Source organism: Berghia stephanieae, chromosome 9 (genome assembly GCF_034508935.2).
Source record: "Berghia stephanieae isolate SIO BIC M18660-M18661 chromosome 9, UCSD_Bste_1.3, whole genome shotgun sequence".
NCBI lineage: Eukaryota > Metazoa > Mollusca > Gastropoda > Nudibranchia > Aeolidiidae > Berghia > Berghia stephanieae.
Window position 1 is genome coordinate 8,467,918 of NC_088368.1, and position 20,108 is coordinate 8,488,025.

The following is a 20,108-nucleotide window of genomic DNA, read 5'->3' on the forward strand; positions in this document are numbered from 1 at the left end:
TTATTGTGAACGATGTCAAAAACAAATAATACAATATGATTTGCTTATAGTTATGTAGTAATATACAATTTTAGGTGCACAAGGCAACGTGGGGATGTGGCTCAGTGGTAGAGCGCTCGCTTCGCATGTGAGAGGCCCCGGGTTCGATCCCCGGCATCTCCAACTAGTGGGCTTATTTTTATTATCTTTTGTTTCTTCTTTCTTTTTTTTTTTTTATTCTTCGATTTAGCTCCTTTAAGGAATTCGAAAATGTTATACAAGAACTTGCGGTTACTGCATTTTTCTGGTTAAAAAGATAAGAGATATTTTAAAAAATATATATTTATTTATTTGTTTGTTTATGTATTTATTTACTACTCTATTTTATATATTTAATCCTTATGCCACTCGTCTTTACAATTCTTTTCTTTTTACTTTTTTTTTAAATACCGAAAGAAAGTCCTATGTTGGAAAGCTTTCTTTTTTTTTTTTTTTTTTAAATTTTAACCCAGAGTTGGAAGAGTGTCATTTAAATCCATCAATATTTACGAAAGACAAGTTTTCAGGCCAAATTTTTAAATACACGTTTTTCTTGCGTCAGGATCTAGGTGAACAGACAGTATGTAAGAGCTCCATGGTCAGGATCGATTGTAGGTGGTCGGCCCCTTAACCAAAAGTATAAATTTAATCATTATAATATTTGTACATTGAATTGAATTGTTACCATATCTAACACTCGCCCATCCCGATGTATTACGGTGTTCATGGGTTAACCAATTATAAATTATACTGTATAATGAAAAATGATGATCAATCATGATCTCGATTTGAGTTAGGGATTTATGAAGTGCATGGGTTCGTGTTATCACACTTGAAACAATAGGGCAGGGAAGTCGGGACGTCACATCTTCTTCTCTTCCGATTCCAACTTCATTGGAAGTGTGTATCCAGCCCCCCAGAGTGAACAGTGAACAATGAATAGGTTACATATTATTGAATCATAATGTGTCACAGCTGTTTATGTTAGCAGAATCTATAGATATTTCGAAGATGACGTCACTCAGGTTTTGTTATTGTTTTTTTGCCATCCGCGTTTATGAGTAATGCTCACTGAACTGTATTAACCAGGCTATAAACTATCATGGATACACACAGTTTTGTGTGTTGGTCCCTTATACTTCCGGATGGCAATGTTATGAGCTTCTTAGCCAAGCGCATACTATCTATAGACAGATTCTTAGGATTACGATGTAAAAGAGCGAAGATGGATGATCTTCGTTGACGACCACAGAATAAGATGTCATCACTCTGAAACCAGAAGATTAGTTGCACAAGGTACATTCAGTCTTCCGGTGGACTGGGTTCAAACTTCCAATAAGATTAGAACCAGAATTTTGACGTCACACTTATGTTGCCTATTAAGATAGTTACCTTATTCTGAAGGGCAGACTAGGACTAACATAGTAACTTTATAGACAAAGTATTCAAAGGCTTTACAAGGGCTCATTGATAGTATCATTCGTACTAAGTGGAGTAAATTTACAAAAAATGCAGTCAGGACATCAAACTTTTGGCACTACCACAAACTCGGGGACCCAAATAATTTTTGGGGTTTGGGAGGGGGGAGGGGGATTTTCATTTTTATTTTAAAGTCTCCCAAACTCCTTACTAGACTTTTTTTTTTTTAAAGTTCCCCCCTCCCCCCTCCCAAACCCCAAAAAAAGTTTGCGGTAGTACCAAACTTTTAATGGTCCTCCATGGTATATTAATATATCGAAAATTGCATACATCCAATGTACCGCTCCGTCATCTTTTATACCCCCCCCCCTCCCCCCAATTCTCCCCTCCAGTCCAATACGTAACCAACCTCCTGGAATATCAAGCTTTTGGCTTTTGGGATGTATTTAGAACTTTGAAGGTAAATGATTTTTTTTTTTAAGGGGAAGGGAGGGGTATGCGATATTGACAGTAATAATTGGTCGAACTGGGTGAGTCTGTTAATAATAATAGTAATAATAATAATAATAATAATAATAATAATAATAATAATAATAATAATAATAATAATAATAATAATAAGATGAAGAAGAAGAAGAAGAAGAAGAAGAAGAAGAAGAAGAAGAAGAAGAAGAAGAAGAAGAAGAAGAAGAAGAAGAAGAAGAAGAAGAAGAAGAAGAAGAAGAAGAAGAGAAATAGTAGTAGTAGGAGTAGTAGTAGTAGTAGTAGTAGTAGTAGTAGTAGTAGTAGTAGAAGTAGTAGGAGAAGAAAGAAGAAGAAGAAAGAAGAAGAAAAGAAGAAGAAGAAGAAGAAGGAAGGAGGAGGAGGAGGAGGAGGAGGAGGAGGAGAAGAGGAGGAGAAGAAGAAGAAGAAGAAGAAGAAGAAGAAGAAGAAGAAGAAGAAGAAGAAGAAAAGAAGAAGAAGAAGAAGAAGAAGAAGAAGAAGAAGAAGAAGAAGAAGAAGAAGAAGAAGAAGGAAGAAGAAGAGAGAGAAGAAGAGAGAAGAAGAAGAAGAAGAGAGAGAGAGAAGAAGAAGAAGAAGAAGAAGAGAAGAAGAGAAGAAGAAGAAGAAGAAGAAGAAGGAGGAGGAGGAGGAGGAGGAGGTTAATCTGAGGTAGGGAGGGCAGAAAAGGAGACGGAGGAGAGGAACATTGGCAGAAATTTGGCAGTCATTGCAATAATCAATTAATCATTATAGGTAGGTTGCTTTGGTGAACATTTTTCTCTCACCGGACAATCAATATGAGTGGTTTTATAGAGAGGGGGAAAATAACAATGATAATAATAATCGGAACATAATTATAATGATTTTCATGTAAATAGAATCACGATTCAAATTGAGTTTTTTCTTAGTTACCTCCCGTTGTTTACGCCCCTGTGATAGATGGCGATGACGAATCAGCACACATCCGCCATTTTCTCGCAATACTGTCAATAAACACAGGAATCTTCACTTGCAAATCGATAGAAAACGTCAGGTTTTACATGAAATTTTATCTTCTGATAAGGATATAACCCAGTAACAGGTAAATATTGTAGAACGCGTCCTATTATTACTAGATTTCGTTCAGTTGTTCGAAGATGATCAACGGAAGTTGCAGTCTATGAATCATGTTTCAGCCAGTAGTGTTTGGGCTTTCGTATGAACGGGATTCCGAAAAAAGCAACCGTGAGATTCCTATAAAATCGCTGTAATTGTTGGTTTTAGCCACGTAACGTGCTTGGTTTTGATTCAAAGATAGTATCTATAATTTTCCTTTAGCCACAGCAATTTTTTCCTCTCATAGATCAAATTGAGAGGGATTGGGACTTCGGGGATCTAATTTAATCGATGAAAGTTGAAAGACCGGACAAAGTCATGCAGGAGAGTGAGTGACTAAAAGTAAAAGTAAGAGAATGAAAATTATAATTTTAGTCATTTCACGCGACTGTTGCTGAGCAATTTGCTTCCCCCCCCCCCCCCAAGATAATACAGGATTGCCAACCAGTATGAAACGGCGATTTGTTTGAGTTGGGGGCCTAGGCCTAATTCTTGTAATAATAATAATAGATAGAGTAATATTATATAATCTAAGTAAATAGTAGCCTAATTAAAATAAATAAATTAATATTAATTAAATTATGTTCAAACTAAACTATGTAAACTAATTTAGATGCGTAAACTAAGACTAAACATGATGAAAAAAATAAATGAAATTGAAATGAGGTCCAAGTAAAAGTAAAAGTGTCTACGTACATGGTAACTTTAGGCAGTTTAGTGAGCAGCAGCAGTGGGAGTCAAATTGTGACCCAACTTGCCCATAAGAAAGTTATGACTGGAAATTGCAGTTCGCTTTTACTAAGTTTTAGGGGGGTTCAATTAAAGATGCATAGCTTCTTTATAGAGGAATATCGCAGAATATCTTGGTATCATCATTTTCGTTACCAACCGGGCACCTAGCCTTAGGATCTACATACACGGTAACAGTAACATACATGGTAATCTTGAATCTCGCCTTTAATGGGTTATATTGTATTATTTGATTTTTTAAAATAACACACACACACACACACACACACACACATATATACATACAGAGCGAGGTCCATCCATTGCTTGTATTGTAGTGGCAAACCAGTTACCAGAGTTACCGTGTACTTAGATTCTGAGGCTAGGTGCCCGGTTACCGTGAACAAAGGTTGGCTGGTTTTCTTGTGACACATGTCAAATTTAATGTAGTAATAGGAAGCAAGACATGTCATTGGCTAAAAGTTAAAGCTGATCCATCCTTTTTTTAATTTTAAACTTTTAATTTTAGGCTACCTATATTTGCAGTAGCACTACAAATAGTATATAGCGTTGGTTTTCATTATTTGCCGTAGTAGTATAGTACAACTGCAAATATAGTGGATATTGTTAATTTCTGTTATATTTGCAGTACTAGAACTGCAAATATGCTCTGTTTGGGTTCGTTCTGTATTTGCGGTAGTCGCCTTCAACATATGTGTTTCATTACTTTGCACCTAGGACTTTATTGTATTATTATTGGATTTGGCGCAATATAAATAAACTTCAGAGAGAGAGAGAGAGAGAGAGTTCCTGGAACCTTTATAATATACATTTAACTAACTTTAAATTATAAAACAATAAACGAGAATGGAATTATTCATTAAAGTAATCTAAGAGATAAGTTCTGATAGATTTCAAGATGTGAACCATTGATCACACCGGGGAGGTGGGGAAATTTTCATGGATTGGATTAAGGTAACAAAAACAAAACACAATGAAGTCAAGTTTCAGACTTGAAGGGAAAATTTGAAATGTTCAAAATCTTAATTCTCAGTCACACAAAATGCTAGTATCATCCTTCCTTTTCTTTCCTTCTAAAACTAACACACTCTCATTCGACAACACCGCCATTTTGAACAGAAAATTATGTTGTGCTCAGTGAGGGGAAAAACGTTTTTCAGATCAGGAGAGCGCTTCTACTACTATTGTAAATTTAGTGATTTTGCCGTGAAAATCACTATTTGCAGTACTACTGCAAATGAGCACTCTGTTGATTTTATTTAAAGTTAATTATTATTGGCAAATATTAACTTTTACGTGTGCCCTTGGAATGAATAGGGAGTCTTTTTTTAAAAATAGTATAGAAAAAAAAGATGCTTTGACCTTGGTCAAGTTGGTCAAATGAACTTTATGAATTTTCTTTGCCCAGATCTGCTTAACTCACTGGGTTTTCACTAGAAAGATTGGAGTCACCTTATCTGATTTCATTACACACTGTCTCCAGACTCCAGAATTAGTTTGCCTGACGTGAATCTAGTAATCATCTCTTGATGAAAAACCTTTCAAGAGATAATTTAAGTCTTGAGTTGATAACTCAGACAAAATTTGTATTTTTGATATAGTAGTAGTAGATATGGTGATGATGCTCTCAACACTTTTTATATGTTGATAGGGTTTAAGGACACAAAATAGTTTTGATGACAATGGTTTGAATCAAGTATCAAGGCTTACATTTACTATTTATTTCCCTAATTTCTAATTAGTGACTTGTCTCTTGGACATTTATGTATGCTTTAAGTAGAAATGATATTCTTAAGTCGTGTTATGTCTGTGTGAAATGTGAATTAGATAAGATCTCCATCATTATCAAGTTTTTAAAAAACATTTCAAACTAAAATTAAACTCAATCTGCTCTTTGGGTCTTGAAAATAATGAATATTAATTAATGGCAGGTGTAAGATGTCACTCTGTGAGAGTGATATCTAGTGTTTCCTGCTAGGTATTGCTATTTAATTAAAATTATATGTCTTTTAATAGCTAATGTATTTTAGAGCTAGGTCTCCATATCATTTGATGTTCCTCTGAAAAATAAATTAAGTCGTATCAGTGTCTTGCACAGACCATTTTAATGAAGACTTATTTCCATTTCTTGTACTTGTACAAGATGCCAGCTGTTAGTCATCCTTTTTACAAAAGCATCCGTCTTTCATCACTGCCTTAGCCAGATACTCATGAAATTCGGATGTTTAATTTTTTTTTTTGCCAGAGGCAGATCTGGTGATTTTTATTTAAAAAAAATTTTTTTTTTTAGAAATAGTTGTAGAGGTGTTGTAGTGGTTATGGTAGAAAGTAACTAGGAGAGAAACTATTGAGGGTTGCAAACTATTACAATGATCTTTTACTTTGTTATCCCCAGGTTATCTGTCAGACGTCATCTTCAAAAATTCACCGTAGTTGTTGTGATTATTCAGTTACTTCCCACCACCTCCATCACCATTCCGTTTCACCATGGCCGCTGGTCCGTACAATTACAGTTACATTTTTAAGTATATCATTATAGGAGACATGGGAGTCGGCAAGTCTTGTCTCCTTCATCAATTCACAGAAAAGAAATGTAAGCGACTCTATGAAAATGAATGTCAAAAAGCACAGCGTATAGAATTGTAATTATAAGGGCTTGAAGAAAAAAAAGAGCAAAAATGTTTATTGAAATTTAACAAGGAGCAAAAAAAAAAAAAGAAAGAAATAAAATAGCAAAATGATTTGTACAATTTTTGTTGTCTGAAGAAAGTTTGGAAATCAGAATATTCCTTGTGTTTTAGTTTTATCATGTGAATACATTTTTACCTGCTTCCGTTTTGATCAGTGACAAAATATTAATCACAAAAGAAAAGGTTTTCAGAGCCATAAGGCCCAAGAGGCAAGAGTTTCCCCTAACTTCTGTAGTATTAGATTGACAGTGGCAATAGCTTGCTACCCTTTGGACTGGACTGTAGTTTATTGCAAAGTACTTTTCACCTGATCTAATAAATCAACCTATCCAATTACTGCTGGGTGGATGGCAGTTCGAAAAACTTTTGCTGCAAAAGCAATTCTGGTCCCTTCAATTGTGAGGTGTGAGCTCTACCAACTGAGCCATAGGTCCCACATTTTATAGACTGGAATCTCATTGTTGTTGCTTATTATATTCAATGTGTGTGTGGTTTGTTTATTTTGGCTTTAAATTAATATTTCTATACTCTGTCAAATTTGGTGAGTAAGGCACCTTTATGAGCTTCAACTGCTATCATTGATGACTTTCAGGTAAACAGAGTTGGAAATTATATTTTTATTTCAATTCAGGGGAAGGGGGGGGGGGGGGGGGGGGGGGATCACTAATTTACATATTAAATTCTGAAATATATTGAGTAATTCAATATTCTGATGTGAATTAATGTTAGTGTATTACTCTAACTCTAATTGTTACAAATAGTAATTGATGTAGAGTTGAGGATAGTTATGTCCATTTATACGATCACTAGTTCCCTAGTATAACCCGTTCTTTCTATGTTTTCCAGTTATGGCTGACTGTCCCCACACGATTGGAGTGGAGTTTGGTACAAGGTAAGTCATTCACATTGTCATCCATAATGCTTGACTGACTTTTACTTTCTCATAATATTTATCTGTGTGGCTATGTGGTCTTATGACACACACCTTTGGACCAGAAGGTTCAGGGTTCGAGTCCTGTTCTGAGCGGTGCATAGTTTTGTGATTAGAAAATGCTCTTCATTTATTTCTCTTACCATACTCAGGTGTGAAATGAGTACCTGGCCGTTAAGGGGAGGGGCGACACCTGAAAAATCGATTTTTGGGTCAAAATATAAAATTTCAGTTTTTTGTTTATTATGAAAGAACAATCATTTTTTTACATATTTTCAGCACTGAGAGGGTGATTTGGATGATAAAAAGTTTGTAAATCGTCTTTTATAAACATGGAGTCGATATGAAAATATCAAACTTTTCAATTTTTTGTGAAAATTCAACTGAAAATAATAGGACTGAAAAGCATTATAATGTATATCGATGTTGTAAATTTTGATATCGATAGTTTGGTCTACTCTTTGTCTTTCTCGTTGACACGGTTTCAGTCTCATAAATCTCACAATGTGGGCAGGGGAGGGGTTTAGAAACTTAGTCGTGAACGAAAATTGTGTGTCAAACAGCTGACAAGAGGTCAAGTTGTCAGGTAAATACAACGTGATCATGAATGGTGCGATCTGATTGGCTGACCTTGTTCTCGACCTCAGACTCCCAGCAAGGGATTGGATGTCGAGTCAGGGTGAAAGTTCGCGGCTCTTCACTACGATTTTTACTACGATCTGTTTACATTTCGGTTGATCAATTGTTTTATCAAATTTTGACACGAAATGTCATTAATTATCTTTAAATATTTCTATTTTTTTACTGGATTATTATAAATATGCCTAAAGTGACCAAAAAATCCAAACGTTGGCAACAGTTATTTGCTGCAAGAATCAATAAAGCAAGAAAAGAAGACGAGGTAATGAGCTTGCATTGCCACGTATGTGCACAGACAGGGGAATGGATCAAACGTGAGAACCCGCAGCATTATGATAGGTGGCTTACAGAGCACAAAGAAAGTGGAGAATGCTCAATAAACTTCAGCGGAAGCTCTGGTATGATGGAAATGACAGCAGCTGAAGTTCTTTGGAACCGGTCAGTTGAGAAACACAATTTTCGCTACACCACAATGATCAGTGATGGTGATTCTAAGACGTACAATAATTTGAAGGCATTACGGCCTTATGGGCCTGGTATTGAGATCGTGAAGGAGGAATGAATCAATCATGTTTCAAAGCGTATGGGCACTGCGCTTCGTAATCTAGTTGATGATTGTAGAAAAAAAGGAATTACCTTGGGTGGCAAAGGTCACGGGCGCCTCACTGCTGAGACCATGAGAAAGCTTCAAAAGTATTATGATAAAGCGATTCGAAGCAATGCCACAGTGGAGGAAATGAGACGCGCTATTCTTGCTAGCCTTTATCACGGTTATTCTACCGATGACTTTCCTCAACATATGTTTTGTCCTCCTGAACCGGACTCCTGGTGCTTTTATAAAAAAGATGTTGCTGCCCATATGTATACTGGTGGACACAAGCAGCGTGTACATACACCTTTGAATTTTGATTTACTCCATGAGCACTTGAAGCCTGTATATGAAAGGTTGTCTTCGGATGCTTTGTTGAAGCGTTGTGAGATGAAGGCAACACAAAATCCAAACGAAAGCTTTCATAATTCTGTTTGGGCAAGATACCATAAAACATACTTCCATTCCCTGAAAAAAGTTGAGTTTGGTGTCATAAGTGCAGCTGCAGAGTATAATTTTGGTCCAGCAGGAATAACATCCCTGAAAGTGTCTTTGGGCATAGGTGGACTGGGAGAACACTCCCAGAGGTTGAGTCAGCAAGCAGAGTCAAAAAGACTTGACCAAAGCATACGGTCTACTCAACATAATGAGAAAGAAAGACGTAAAATAAAAGCTCAGGCCCGTGAAAAAGCCCAGATGGAGGCAGAAAAAGAACACGGGGGACCCTCATACGGTGCTGGTATGTTTTGAGGTGGTTGTACTCTTTTGTTTTATTGTTTTCATTAATCATTATGTTTGATCTCGTTTTTCTCAAAATGCCATCTTTTAACACTCTTTTTTATCTTATTTTGTCATTTATCAATCAATTTGTTTATAACTTTGCATGTCTAGAGTTCTAGTGATTATCTAAAATCATACAGAAGGAATTTTGAATATCTTTATTATTTTATGAAAAATTGACATTTTTATGTCAAAAAACATGATTTTTTTGCGTACGAAAAATGTTTATTTTTAAAAATTTATAAATAAAAATGTATTTGAAATATTTCAAAAACGCTCTGTAATTTTTTTTGTATTGTACAAATAAACCACCATGCAACATTTCAAAACAATTCCATGGAAACTTATTGAGAAAGTAACTTTTAAAAATAGCACTCAGAGAGGACAAAAATCCAAGATGGCGGCCGTCACCATGGCAACCGGACACGCCCACCGAAATAAATCACATGGTTCGAATCCATTGGTCATAGGCAATGTCCCAATATAAAAATATATTGGATCTAATTATTATTCTTGAAAATAGTTTCAGGTGTCGCCCCTCCCCTTAACAGCATCATCTCTGTCCAACAAAAAAATGTCATATCGCCCAACAGACATTATGTCTTGTCCTACTTCTTAAGTGTTTGCTGTTGGTTAGGGATCCTTTGTAAAACACATTGATCGCGCTTAGTGAATATTGTTCTATATAAATTCTCAAGTTTGTTTTGTTGTTGTTTTTAAAAAATTTTTTTGGCTAAAATGTCATAAAGTATAACTGCAGACCATACCGATTTCGGCAAAAGGACAATAACAGCTGGAGCAGAAAATATTTATAAAATTTTTTCCAGTTTGATATTGTGGAATGCAATGATTATGATGCATCTTTGAAAATGCTCAATGATACAGTTTTGTTTCTATATTTTGGGTTTCTGGTTAAATGTACTTAAAATATATGTGGGTTCTTCCCTTTCTGTTGAGATTCTATACAGGCGTCTTCATGAGACTTGTGGCTTCAGGGAATTGGGTAGATTGCTGCTGGGATGGATCTACATCTGTTCCTTCCTTGCACCAGTTGCATGTCCCGATAAATTCTCTAACATTTTTCATTATAACATAGTATAGTGCTTTTCATTAAAAAGCATCTTAGATAAAATTCAGTTTTTAAAATGTGCAATATCCGCTGAGTGTGCTCAAAGTGCATTGCAAGGTGCCACAAGCCAACAACACCACGAAACCTGTAAGAGGAAACATGACTTCTGTCATTATTAATTCAACACAAACCACATTGTCACCAAGCAGGTACTCATTTTGCAACTGAGGCACGGTGAGAGAATGTGTGTTAAGAACCTTTTCCAAGGACTCAACTTTGAGTTTGAGCCACCTACAGTTTTACTCGTATCAGGGATTCACAGGTTTGAAGTTGAGTGTCATGCCTATAGAGCTCAAAGTGTCAAACATGTCTTGTATATTGTGTGCCACCTTCCCTTTTTTATGTGGCAGTATAGCTTAAAAAGTGTTGCATCGTTACTTCTAAAACTACATCACTATTCCTTGTTACTGCTGCCATTGTATTTATTTTAGATTTAACACTTGACAAATTTCTTGGTTCTCCAACACAGAATAATCGAGGTAGCCTCCCAGAAGATAAAGTTACAGATTTGGGATACAGCTGGTCAAGAAAGGTTTAGAGCTGTGACTAGAAGTTACTACAGAGGTGCAGCTGGTGCTCTCATGGTATACGATATTACCAGGTCAGTTTATTTTAGAAATAGTTTTGCATTATAGAGCTGTCATTTATACAGACAGATTTGATATATATAGCCTATATCACATTTGGCCAGATTCATATTTTGAAATTGATACTTTAGAGAAATATGGAAAATATTGTCAGTTTAATCAAGATTGACTATGTTGTCAAATGGGACCATTTATGTCAATTCTTAAGTGCTTTAAGTGATAATTTGTATAAATAAGTCTAGAAATTATGTATTTTTAGTTTTAACAGGTTCTTTTTTCGGTTAAATTAAGTTAAATTAAAACTCATTTAACCTTTTATTGTTGCCTTTGGTAGATCTGGTCTTTTATTGACAATACTTACCCAAGATTACCGCAGTATTTACTATGATCAGAATATTCACATTATTGTTGTTTGGGTTGCTGTTGTCACTCTAACCATAGGTAATAAAATCAATTTTGTCCTGTATTTTCATGGCTTCCTACCAGGCGGAGCACATATAATCATTTAAGTAGCTGGTTGACAGACGCCCGCAATCTCACCAACCCCAATACTGTAAGTATTCCATGATTTTTATTTTCATTTCGGTAATCAAGAATTGACTCGTATTATTTTTTTGCGAACGGATTGGGCTAGAGGGATTAATTAAGTTTACAACTGTACTGCTTGTTTATTGCATCCTTCTTTTATGCCATTATAAATCAGATGATCTTAGTTGGGTTGTCCAAGTCCTTACAAATATGTAAAAATTTACAGGAAAATAGATTTTAAAAATTAAGCTAATAAAAATAGCCTTTAGGGCAACACGGTGAGAATGTGATAATTATTTAATGTTAACTTGACCAATCCCTAACAGACTTGTAAAATGTCTGACAGTTGTCAAATCATTTTGCACATTCTCTTAGCTTATTGACTTAAAACATAGGTGTATATGTTCCATTTAAAATTTTCAATTTTGTCAACTACCATTTGCAGATCAGAGCTATGTATCATGTCATGTGTATTGAAAGAAAGATATGACCTTTTAAAAAGTAAATATAAAATAATTATGCTCTAGTCCTAGGTTAACTATGAGTAAAAAAAAGTAGTCAGGATTGATTTTGTTTTGCAAATCTGGAATTTATGGGTTTAATTTCTCAATGCTTTTTCAATTGGTTTATCTTAAATTTTGTGCAAAATGATGATCGTTCTTCACATGTTTTTTGATTAGATGAAACAAATAACAAATACGATCTGATACGCAAAACTAGGATGACAGGCTTTTTTGGGAAATGCTTTAGTGTGTCAAGAGAAGTCAAAAAGTGTGGTGCATAGGTCAGATTTGGTTATTTGAGTCAGATGTGTCGGAGAAATGAAGTTGTGGAAGGATCTTATGAGGGGGGGGGGGGGGGGAATTCTTCCAAAAGTTTCCCCCAACAGTTCTAATCCTCTGGGGTAAAATTTTTAAAAACGTAGAGATTCAATTTTCCAAGTTCAAGTCCATTATTATATTTTGACAAAAGAAAAAAAAATTCTTTGTTTTTTTTAAAAAAGATTTTTTAATGACCAAATCTATTCAGAACTGAAGAAAAGTCTTATTTTTCATAAAATCAACACAGTTGTAGGTAACTACAGTTAAAAATAACAAAAAAAGAACAAAAATAATCAGCTACATGGAAAACATTGAAAAACTATAAATTGTCAAGAAAATTCTACACTGTTCATAATTTTAAGATAATGGTTGTTTTTTGTTTGTTGATTTTCCAGGGTGTTGTATACATTTTTTTGTATCAAATTTTCATAATTATCGAGATAAGCTGGTCCCTGTACCGTCTTCATATGCCTTTCACCTTTACACACTGAAACCGCTTTCTATTCGTCCCTATGAACGTAATGAATGTAATGGTCAAAATAATGGCTCCTTTTAAATCCTATCTTATCAAACATTTGTTTTGAATTTCAAGTTTTAATTTTTTAAAAAGATCTTCTTGATTTTGAATGCAAGTGGATATATGTCTGGAATCAATAGTTATATAGCAAGCGTGTTTACTTTATAACCTCCAGGTGATATTCCTCATTGGAAATAAATGTGATCTTGATGCCCAAAGAGATGTAACATACGAAGAGGCCAAGCAATTTGCTGAGGAGAATGGTAAGTTTTGAGTTATAGATATGTGTTTTTATGCATGTAATCAGTAAAGAATTCAAATTTTAATAAATTTCCAGTTAGATATTCAGAATATTGTATGAGCCTCATCGATAGAATAAATATTGCCATTTATATTATTTATTTGCCTCTTATGGGTCCTTTTATATTCAATTCATTATTTGTTTATTTATTCAATATTTCAGGGTTAATGTTCTTGGAATGCAGTGCCAAAACGTAAGTGTTTTTGTAAACGGGTTTATTATTTTGAAATATTCTAAAATGTTGCAGTGAATGACAATCAGTCGGATGGTGAAAAGGTTTGAACTGAGATATTGCCAGTTTTTATCCAAAATGAGTTCTTGTCATAAATGATTAATTCAACCCTTTTTGTACATCTTCAGGAAACACCAAAGCTTAATTTCACTTCTAGATATTTTTTTTTCAGCTAGTCAAGTTGAAAAATTATGAAATTTGAGAACAGTTGCTGGATACCTTTCCCATACATCTGACCATAACTTCATGAAAAATCACCCTGTTTACTTCAAATAAAGATTAAAATGCTCTGCTGACCATTTTATTTAAAAAAATGCAAATCCAAAATGTTCACCTTCCGACTAATAATGTCATGCACTGACACAAATAGTCTTATTAGGAAATTGTTTTAGACAACTTTACAATCTGGTATCGTGTCAAATGAATCAGAATCAAGTGAATCAGAAGTCTAGATTTTGATTACAAGTCAAAATTATTGGAATTACGTTTGAATTTATCACATATGATTAAGATGTATTATATATTTAGTTATTCCAAATATGAAGATATTAATCAATATTGAAATAAAATTTCATGATGTAGACAAATCCTAATGTATTTTACATGGAAAAATTAAAAATAGCAATGATTCCTATGGTATGTGTGTGAGGGCTTACGTTGAAATGACATTTTGATAACAATTACAAATAGGTGATATGTTCCTAATTTTTATAGCAACAAAACAAAAAGTTAATCCGGAACACAAACAAAATTAATGCAAGTTTGTTTTTTGATAGTATGTTTCACATACTTGACCATTTCGTAATGAGGGCATTGATTGGAATGGGAATAATAATAATGAAATTGAGTCGTTAGTCATAAAGTGCACCCTTCCTGCTGATGACATATATTGGTTAAGTCAGTTTGTTTCAACTGTTTTATGGGCATTTAATTGCCTTTCTACATAAATTCCTCGATACATATTTATTTATATACATATTTTTATCTTCTTATTAGGGGTGAGAATGTAGAAGACGCATTTTTAGACACGGCCAAGAAAATCTACCAGAACATTCAAGATGGAAGGTTGGTTCAAATAATGTTTGGAAATGATTGTATTTGTTTGTTTTTTTTTCTATTTTAATTATATTTTATTCTTTTATTTTATATTATTTTTTGTTCTAATTTGTTTCTGTTGTTTTCAAACCCTGTTACTCAAATTGTTCTTTGAGTTAATCTGAGGTGATTGTAAGAAATGCTTCTCAGGCTTGGATGGGGTGACTTGAGCCACACAGTGCCTCCTGGTTATGAAGTGGAGACAAAACTACTGTGTAACATCCCCATTTATTTATTTGTTTTTGGTGTTTTAAAATTTATTTTTATTTATTTATTATTTTTAAAATTTTATTTATTTATTTATATTTTTCTGTTCCATTAAAATTAAAATAGACCTTCATCTCCTGAAGCATAATATTTTATAGAAGAATATATTTATTAATAGCTGTCTCTTTCTCATTTGATTTGTCTATGTCTTTGTAACATGATTTGATCTCCTAGTCCTTCATTTCTCCTCATGTTTTGCTAATGTCCTTAATCGTCATCATGGCACAAGTTGAGACATAGCGTGGTGGCCTGGGATGGCCAAAGCCATTCGGGCACCAGGTTTGGCTCGCTATTTAGTCGCTTATATCCAGGGGCTGCTCAGGGGTAACTGTGTATGGTTTGTCATCCGGAATGGTCTCGTGGCAGTCCACTGGAATTAACACCTTTGTCCCTGCCATATGGCTTAACCATATAGCTTATCTTGTGGCAGTCCACTGGAATTAACATCTTTGTCCCTGCCATATGGCTTAACCATATAGCTTATGGATAGGAAGCCACCCACACAATTTCATCCCCTAGAGTGGGGACCTCTGGGGCATCCGCAGCCAAAGTATCACATTATGAAAATAAATTTATTAAAAAATTGTTAAAAGTTAATATTAATGTTATTATTAATTAATATTTAAAAATATTGCTATCATCATCCTATATTATTCCTCGCTTTTCCCAACACAGCTTGGACTTGAATGCAGCCGAGTCTGGGGTCCAGCACAAACCGGCAACTCCGAGGAACCCCATCAATACAGATCAACCTCCAATCAAGGAAGGCTGTCCTTGCTAGTTTATTATTGTGTTGTGGTGGGGTGTCAGTAAAAAGATGGTGATGTGTAATTATTGTTATCATAATGATAAACTATTATTTTTAGTGTTATGTGACGAATAAGTGCTTGGTTGAGTGTTGGTTTAGTGTGCTGTCTGTTTCGCTGATTGTGTGTGCGTGTGTGTGTATGTATGTATGAGTGTCAGTGTGTAGTGGTCATTAATGTGTGAACGCTTGGATTTGCTATCACCGTTATTATCATCATCATCATCTTTACCACTATCATTATTTATGTCATGGTAGTAATAATATTATTATTAAATAGTATTATTATTATTATTACTATTGTCATCATCATTATCAAAATATCTCATTGTCACAGGTTATTCAGATAGATCGAATCATCAGCTTTTGAGAATTGTTTTTCTTAATTTTATAACTTAAATGATGCTTTTTATTTATTGGTCATGATGTATCAAATATTGTTTTCCATTACTTAAAGATAATATAATAATCAATAAAATCGGAAATTTTTTAAGGAATTGAGGACTTGCTATATTCCTTTGAAAACAAGACTTCAAACCGGCTTTCCTCCAAAAGATAGTGTTTTATTTCTTTATTGACTTACTGTCAGGATGGCTAAATGGAGCATGTTCATTCTTTTATCAAATCAATAGAAGCCAGTTTTTGAACATTATGGTTTGTCATTCAGTTGTTCTTATCCAATATTCTCCAAGTAAGAAAAAATAAAATTTTATTTTTATCAATTCAATTGGAGTGAAAACCTTTTAAGCTAAAATCGACCTAATCAAAAAATATTTGACAGACATCGGTTTATTTCAACAATTTGAATTGAAATTGATTTTGTGTTTATGATTGTCAACAAACTTAAGTTATCTGAAAGCAATAAAAACATCCATGTTGACATGAAAATAATTTTTCCCAGGTTGCTTTTTGTATGGTCAAAAATTGAAAATAATAAAGTCATTTTGCATAAGCGGAATCTTTGCTTAATATATAGTCCTTGTTTATTATTGGTAATTAAGATGTGGCCAGTTGTGGTGAAATCTGTAACTTGTTAACATTTGGGAGTCAGCTAAGTAATAACAGAAAACTATGATTCATATGTAAATGAGCAAAATGTCCAGTTCATTTTTGGTCATGATGCTAAAACTAAAATAGATAATTGGTCAAATGGTTTGCATTTGTTATAATTGTATATATGAGAGTTGTGAATGCATTTCTAAAAAAAAGAAGATCCATCACATTCTGATGAGCCATGCTAGACAACTTTTCTGTTGTGTCTGTAAAAATCACTTGATGTGAGTTATAGGGCCTCTCACAACTACCAGTACAGTACGGAGTCCTCTCTTTGTTGACTTGTGATTTTTGGTGATTTTTTTTCTCTCTTTCTTTTCCATTTCTTTTATCTTGACACATGATATATTTATTGTTGAATACAACCTCCAGAAAACAGCTCTACATAGTCGATTACATGCTTTTCTGTTTCTGTTTTTTTGTTGTTTTTGTTTTATTTATTTCAGATTTCTTTGTTGATTTTTCATTATTTTTTACTGATTTATTATGATAAAAGTGATAATTTTCTTTTAAGTTTTTTTTGTTGTTGTCGTTATGGTGATAATAGATATTACTATAAATGGGAAGCGATCACGACGAGAACAAGACAATTTTGTATTTATTATTAAGTTGCTTCCCTCTTTTGTTTTTGTTCACCATTGTGATTCTTTAATTTCCGTCTTGATTTTATTGCTAATTTTGTTTGTTTATATTTCATTATGCGTTATAAAGGCTGCATTTTGTATGGTTAAGTTTGTGGGGTGATTGCAAACAATCCAAATTTTTATTTCTATATCACTAAAAAAAAAATGATTGAGTTTGAAGTTAAAGGATAAGTAAGGGCATCGGTCCTGGGTGTATGATTGGTGTGTATGAATATATGTGTATAAGCTGGTTTGTTGCTGAATTTGGGAAAATAATAAAAGTGGGCGGGCTAGATTATACTCTAAATCTGCCATCATTTCTTCCCATTTCTACCAAGAGATCAGTAAAACGGATTCAGTTAAGCCCAGGTCAAAGTCATTGCGATCTCACTTCTCTCTTGGTGACAACTCTTGGTTAGCTGTGTATATATATAATATATATATATATATATATAGATATATATATATATAATATATATATATTATATATATATATATATATTATATATATATATATATATATATATATATATATATAAGAGGTGTCAATCCAACCGTTTTATTGAACATGAGAGGTGAGACATACAGCTAGTGAGGCATTATTACAATTTGTTTTTGATGTAGGCAGTGCTGTTTCTGATCTGGTGACCTTTTACACCTGAGTTTGGTGAGAACATGGGAGTAATGATATGTTTCCAAAGACTCAACCTGTAAGACCACAAAGCTGCACAAAGGTTTAATTTTGAATAAAGCATGTTGTGTGTAAAATTGAATTATCTTGAACAATATTCTTTTTGAAATAAATTGTAACATTAGTTTTACTTCAGTCATATGTATTTTTGATCCCCCCCCCCCCCCCCCCCCTCTTTTTTTTTTTTTTCTTTGAAAAAAACCAACAAAAAAACGAATAAATGCTTCTCAAGCCTTCAATCTCCATCCTATTATTAGCCAGATACGAAAGTGAAAGGATTGTAAATTTTGTGCAGATTTGGTGCTTTTTAACCTTACACCCCATTGTTGTTGAGATTAGATCACTTCATTGGATCCACCTCAGTGGTCTCAAGACAAGACTGGTGGTGTTTTTTTTTTAATTGCTCAATGTGCCACATGTCCCCGAGTTGGATGAATTTGGTTTTGTTTTTTTAAGTCCTCTTTTTTTTTCTTCATCCTCTTTTCACCTTTTTAATCCTTTTTTTTCTCTCCTTCCTACTCCTTCTCCTCACTTCATTATAAACATTATAGATATCTTTATATATGTATTTGTGATACATTTGTAGAAAGTAGTTCCTGCATCACAGAATTCATTAAATACAATCTTATGACAGTAAATGTAGAAGTATGTCAGGATCTCATAGCTGTGAATATCATGACAGAAGTATGTTAGGATCACATAGCTGTGAATTTTATGTCATTTGATATCCTTAACAATTTCATGGAACTTGAATCCTCAGACACATGCATTAGATTTACTTGCTTACTCATTCATAGATCAAATTAACAAATTGCATTATTTTCATCAAATTTTCTAAATCGTCAAAAGCATGTCCACTTCCCATTTTCACTTCAAATTTTTATTGATTTTCTTTCTCAAATGAATATTATTTATTTAATCCCGTTATATACTGGGTTGGGTTCTTGACCTCCCATAGTGGGCAGGAAGGTCCAACATGCTTTCCGTCTTTGTCTTGGAATGGGATTACTTGGTTTTGTCCTAGCCCTGGCCAGAGTCCTTGACTGGGTGGGGAATCAGTCAAATGTATAGTTATAGTTTTGGGAGATATTTTTTTTCATTGTAAATCATCTCTCTGTTATGTACTGTTACTTTTTTTTTTTTTTTAGTTTACATTATAATGGTTTGTAAACATATGAGTGTATTCCTCTTGGTGGGATCCTGTGCTTGTGTCTGGATGAGACTTTTAGGCATTCTCAATCTAAGTACAGTGATAATGTGCTCTTGGAATCTACATCTGTTTCCTATTTGAACCCATTCTCCTTCTGTCTTTCTTTTTTCTCGTCTGTTTTCAAGGGTAAATCTATAACTTTTTGATTATCCCATTTTCTTCCTTTTTACTGACAGTGAAATGACCACAGCATGACTCAGCGTAGTCTTTGTTGTCTGAGGAGTCGATCACCCTCTGACATTTCCTTAGAGTATTCTCGCATTGGGGCTGCATCGGTGATGCCTGGGTTTTCTTCTTCCTTAATAGCCTATTTCCTCTTGGGTTGATGGGATTGTATTTAATTTTGCAAGACGATAACTTTAAATTCATCCGTAAATCCCCTCTGCTGTGAATTTCCATTACTGTTACTTTAAAACTTATGCAGTTTATGATTTATCAGGTAAGATTTAAGAATTGATTTTAACATTTTTGTTAGATTGCTTGTTTTTTTGTTTCAGCGGTCTCTCATTATAACCTCAATTGTGTTGGAAGAGACCTAAAGCAACAAACAAACAAAAAAACAAACAGCATGACTCAGCGTATGTTCTTTGCTTCGTACCTGAAAAGTAGAGTTCGATCACCCGCCTCTGCACTGTGTGGCCTTGAGCAAGTCACCTTGCCCTCGCTCAATTTGCGGCGCTGCACTGCGGCTGACGCCTGGGTTATTTCAGTCTTCCCTTAGAATAGACCCTAGAGAGAAATTTCCCCTATGGGATGAATAAAGGGAATTTTATTTTATTTATTTTTATTTTAAATGTATTGCAAGTACTGTAAAAGCCTTAAAAATAAACAAAAACAATCCACAATACAATACAC

At 34.0% G+C, this 20,108-nt stretch overlaps 1 protein-coding gene, 1 non-coding gene and 1 pseudogene across 2 annotated transcripts; all 3 read left to right on the forward strand.

Annotated features, from left to right (window-relative positions):
- The first annotated feature begins 90 nt into the window (after nucleotides 1–90).
- Trnaa-cgc (transfer RNA alanine (anticodon CGC)) lies at nucleotides 91–162 on the forward strand. The gene has a single exon. It is a non-coding gene; the product is annotated as a tRNA-Ala (tRNA).
- A 2,690-nt stretch (nucleotides 163–2,852) lies between these two features.
- Nucleotides 2,853–16,634, forward strand: LOC144979620 (ras-related protein Rab-14). Its single transcript, XM_078926419.1, has 9 exons — nucleotides 2,853–3,001; nucleotides 6,161–6,358; nucleotides 7,302–7,347; nucleotides 10,993–11,124; nucleotides 11,597–11,663; nucleotides 13,152–13,239; nucleotides 13,440–13,470; nucleotides 14,506–14,574; nucleotides 15,547–16,634. The coding sequence occupies exons 2-9, from the start codon at nucleotides 6,253–6,255 to the stop codon at nucleotides 15,650–15,652; spliced, it is 645 nt and encodes a 214-aa protein (XP_078782545.1). The 5' UTR covers nucleotides 2,853–3,001; nucleotides 6,161–6,252; the 3' UTR covers nucleotides 15,653–16,634.
- Nucleotides 8,207–9,526, forward strand: LOC144980176 (uncharacterized; annotated as a pseudogene).
- Nucleotides 16,635–20,108: the final 3,474 nt, after the last annotated feature.